This window comes from Apium graveolens, chromosome 6 (assembly GCF_009905375.1).
Source record: "Apium graveolens cultivar Ventura chromosome 6, ASM990537v1, whole genome shotgun sequence".
NCBI classification, from domain to species: domain Eukaryota; kingdom Viridiplantae; phylum Streptophyta; class Magnoliopsida; order Apiales; family Apiaceae; genus Apium; species Apium graveolens.
In genome coordinates, this window is record NC_133652.1 from 49,648,520 (window position 1) to 49,653,151 (window position 4,632).

The 4,632-nt window shown below is 34.3% G+C and overlaps 1 protein-coding gene across 1 annotated transcript; it reads right to left on the minus strand.

The window, feature by feature from the left end:
* Positions 1–1,021: 1,021 nt before the first annotated feature.
* On the minus strand, positions 1,022–3,936 carry LOC141663917 (mediator of RNA polymerase II transcription subunit 22a-like). Its single transcript, XM_074469763.1, has 4 exons — positions 3,781–3,936; positions 2,412–2,580; positions 1,936–2,001; positions 1,022–1,409 (listed from the first exon to the last, which is right to left on the minus strand). The coding sequence occupies exons 2-4, from the start codon at positions 2,559–2,561 to the stop codon at positions 1,167–1,169; spliced, it is 459 nt and encodes a 152-aa protein (XP_074325864.1). The 5' UTR covers positions 2,562–2,580; positions 3,781–3,936; the 3' UTR covers positions 1,022–1,166.
* Positions 3,937–4,632: the final 696 nt, after the last annotated feature.

Genomic DNA, 4,632 nt, shown 5'->3' on the forward strand with positions numbered 1-4,632 from the left:
TGCTATTATATATGAGTTTTTATATCAAAGTATACACCGAACTCGTTAAAATGTATCAAGTAGCTACTCAATCTCTACGATGACTCATTTAAACCATTAAAATACTAGTATATATTACTCAGTTAGATTTTTTTAAAAAATTTAACGGAAGTACGGTGCTGGCCAATAATGTGTATTTCTTTGATTAGTTGGCACCTTACGACTAATACATTTGATTGAACTACAAACGTGACCTCGTATATGTATAACCCCTTTTGAGAACGAAATAGATTTTGATCGGGTTTAGGTGTGTATATACTTCACGTACTTTGGCTTTTTCCATGTTAGAAATTCCATTTTTTTATTTTTTTAATGTCCCTGATGACGTGTGAAATGTTTAGTTTTGATTCTATTTTCATTTGTTTATCTCAATTTCACGTGTCTATCAGTTTAGCAAAAATATATGGACTACAAAATTTTGAAGTTAACGTTTTCCGTTAAAATTTTTAAAAAAATCTAAGGGACTGATATATACTAGTATTTTAGTGGTTTAAATGAGTCGCCGTAGAGATTAAGTAACTACTTGATACATTTTAACGAGTTGAATGGACAATTTGATATAAAACCCTATTATATATAGAAATATATAGAAAATAAGCATCACTGGGAAGTAGCAGCAACCCGGCAAGATTGATTACGAAAAGCTCATCAATAAATTTGGTTACCGTGTCGAGCACCTCACTGGTCGTCCTCATGTTTCCCCCCGCTGTTCCCATATCATTGTAGCAGGCTACGAGCCATTACCCATTACTAATCCTATACTCTTCATTCTTTATCATGCCAAGTGTTCCCAAAGTTAATACAGCAATGCCATAACTTGCTATGTTCTCATTCTTAATTGAGTGCTTTAGACACAAAACAAGTTTTATTTTATTTAACAATATGTGATATATAAACTTTGATACATTGGACGAGTGGAACATATTAAATAGCTTATAATAAGTTCATTAATTTATACTGACAACAGAATAAATAACACAAATTTAAAGATTAAAAGAAAGCAGAAATATATTTTTTTTAGAAAGCTACAACTGAAGTACATAGATTGATATTGAAATTAGCCTCACTGATTGTAGATAACAAAAGTAAGCTATAAAATGTTTAGGAGTTTGTTAATAAATTATGCATCATTGAAGCCCGCTCACAGCTTGGTTTGTCCTAACAGATGAATAATAGTGCGATTCAAGTTCTGTAAGGCTAGCAGCAGCATCCTCTCCAATTCTAGCTAACATGCCATCTGTTTTCTCTGCCAGCTGGTTTAGTTCCTCTGTTCTCTGCTCTACATGATCGTTAAGGGTTGCAAACCCTGAAAAGATGGCTGTCTGTTTCAACTCTGACACCAATTTAAGCAATGAATCGGCTGCCTGAACCTGTCTTCCACATATAATAACTCTCAAAAGTGAGTTTTTGTAAAAAAACGTCTAGAAGCTAAGACACGTGTAATACAGGGCGACACAAGTCCTTCCAGCAAGTTACATTGTTATAAACTTACAAAGTTACAATAGGACCAACACGACTACTTTGTGTGCAGATCAGTGTTTGTAAATTTTGTTTAAAAACTCTTTAGCATGTATATGTGCTACAATTACATCCAATAAGAACACAGCTAACATGTCTCCTAAAGCTAAATGGCACTGATTTTATTTAAATAACAACGGTACTTTAAAAGGCAAACCAAAAACACTATTAACTGTACATCACTTCACAAGAAACTAGCCCTATCCCCCATTAAAAAGTAGAAAGGTATAATTATCATTTAGAATTCCATGTAAGAGATAGAAGACATAAATAGATACCAACTTCTTTCCTTTGCTAATCCGCAATAAAGCTTCCATTAATATGGTTTCAGAAAACATTTATATGTATATGTAAATATCTGAGATGGCATCCTCATACCATTCTGGATGCGCGCATCTCCATCATGAAAGCTTCTTGTGAATTTCTAACAGGTGGATCGTTAACCTGCAATGTGCAAAAAAGCTGTTAGTTTATTACATTCCTTCAATCTGATGCAAATAAAAGTAGAGCCTTTGAGAAAACTCGAGAGTTGCAACATAAAGAGGACAAATGTAAAACAAGAACAATGAGCTCAGCACTCATATTTAGGATAAAGTGACTAGTAAATCTGTAGATGTAATCTTTCAGATTAGCAGTCACATGTTTACACAATTTTCTACTGTCATAAGTTCTAAACAAGCACTTCCTGATAAGGTAGAGTGAACGATGATGTTTAAGTGTTTGACTAAAAAATATTAACCGTTTGGCAATTGGCATTATTTATGATAAATGAAGTTTCTAACAGACTAAACTTCTTGCAGAACCAACTTTGCCATGTGAGCAAGGATGTGGAGAGAAAAAGATAGAGGGAGTACCCGGGCAACATTGACAATGAAACTAAAATTGTCAACAATATTTCCAATGTCATTGTCGACTCTCTGTTGCAATGTCTTCTGCTTTTGAGCAGCAGCAAGCGCTGCTGCAGCTGTGGGACCACCACCACCTCCTGCCCCACCCTTGTTCATGATAAATTTGAAGCAGGACCTAGTAACACATAATATGTTATTATTTGGTAAATTAGAATGCACATCTATGAACAGAAAGTTGACAACTGGCAAAAAGAAATTTCATATTCATGATCGAAATTGTACACACTACCAACTCCAACACTTACAAAATCCAGTTACATAATGCAATCATTTAAGTGCTGCTGGGCATACAATTATTTCATAAAACGAGGAAACTGGCGACCAAATAGACATATCAACTACATTTTAAGGAAAGCAACTCCGAGAAACATTATTTAAATTAACGTTCAATTAAATAAGTAAACTTATATATCTTACTCATACTCGGCCTGATATTTCTTTTCCAATAAGTGTTGTTAGACAATTTATGCACTGTCCCAAGGAGAAACATCTTGAAGTGTGTATCAAATATTGAGATATTTAAAAATGACTCCTGAAAAAGGTCTATTTTTTGGCAAACATTCTAATTAGGGTATTGAGGTATACACGGACTCTGATTGGGCAGGTTCAACTATTGATAGACGATCAACTTCAATGATATTGTACTTTCTGTAGGAGGTAATCTGGTGACATGGAGGAGTAAAAAACAGTTCGTAGTAGGACGGAGCAGTGCCGAGGCAGGATTCAGAGCTATAGCATTAGGAGTGTGAGGCTCTATGGCTTAAACGAATCCTGCAGGAGCTAAGGATGACTTATGAACCTACTTCAAATATGTTTTGCGACAATCAAGCAGCTCTAAGCATAGCTCGTAATCCTGTGCAGTGTGCACCATGACAGAACCACACATATAGAGATTGATCGAACATTTTATCAAGAAGGAAATAAACAAAGGAATAATTAACATGTTGTTTATTCCTACAAGATCACAGATAGCTGATATGCTAACTAAAGCCTTGTCAAGACAACCATTTGAAGAACTTACAAGCAAACTGAAAAATATATTTTGAGGGGGAGTGTGGAAATCAGATACGATTATATTATTTCATTATCTGAATCGAATCGCTTTTCAACAGAATAGACATAATTGGAACAGCCGAATATAACCAAATAACAACTCTCCCCCAATTTGGCAACATAAAACACTACTTACATACAACACTAATCTGCAACCATCAAAATTAACAAAAAACAAACTAAAATCCAGTTAAATACAGGACCTACTCAAAATTAGAACAAAACATAACATAAAACAAAGATGAAATCGAAGAGATGTTACCTTAGAGCGAGTAGTTTTGTTATGTTTGAAAAGATGCGAGTTTGGATTTATTTCAAAATCAAGTGATTTATTTAATTTAATTTAAAAATGTATATACGAGAGTGATGCCTGAGAAGTGAGGGAGGCTATGGTCTTCTAATGCAGCAGGTTATGTCAGTTAGAAGTATGGGCCCAGGTCCAAGAAAATTAATTTTCAGGGGCATTTTATTTAATAAATCGTTTTTGGGCTGTGAGTTTTATTTAACAAATCATTTCTGAGCCGTTGAATAACATTCCATAGCCCCGATTTTTTTTAAAAAATTCGTCTGATTCGTGTTTTTTTCCGCCGAATGACACTTTACCATGATTATAAAACGTTGACTGTTAAGTCGATCCCCGCAAAAAAAATGCGGATCGGCTGGGAATTGTAAAACCCCCAAATTGAACATGTTTCATGTCCATACCAGATTACAAAAATCTAAACAGAGTGTGGGCGAATTGAAGGACAATTTTTTATGCGATTTTGATAATCTGGACAAAGTTGACTCCGATTTGAAGCCGTAAAGCCGATTCCCAGGTCAACCACAATTGATTCTTCAATTTTAAGGTCCGTTTTTTGTTCTTTAATTTCATCAATTTCGTATGTATAGTTAGGATTAGGGGTTATACGATTTCATCAATTAGTGTTTCAAGATCAATGCTTGTAATGCAACTAGTAAAGTCATTTTACCCTTCGTGTGTGTATTTAGTGAGTTAATATGTTCATTTTTGTAAACTTACAATTTATTATGTTAATATTGAGTTACAAACAGAATAATTCATCAGATGTTTGTGTTCTCATGACTGCAGAATAATTCACCCGCATAAGATGTT

Bases quoted from the DNA above. Each gene is read 5' to 3' on its own strand.
- LOC141663917 (XM_074469763.1), bottom strand. From the start codon at position 2,561: ATGAACAAGGGTGGGGCAGGAGGTGGTGGTGGTCCCACAGCTGCAGCA. The intron at 2,002-2,411 runs GTACTCCCTCTA...TGCACATTGCAG, and splicing joins TCATTGTCAATGTTGCCCGG to GTTAACGATCCACCTGTTAG. The intron at 1,410-1,935 runs GTATGAGGATGC...TGTGGAAGACAG, and splicing joins AGATGCGCGCATCCAGAATG to GTTCAGGCAGCCGATTCATT.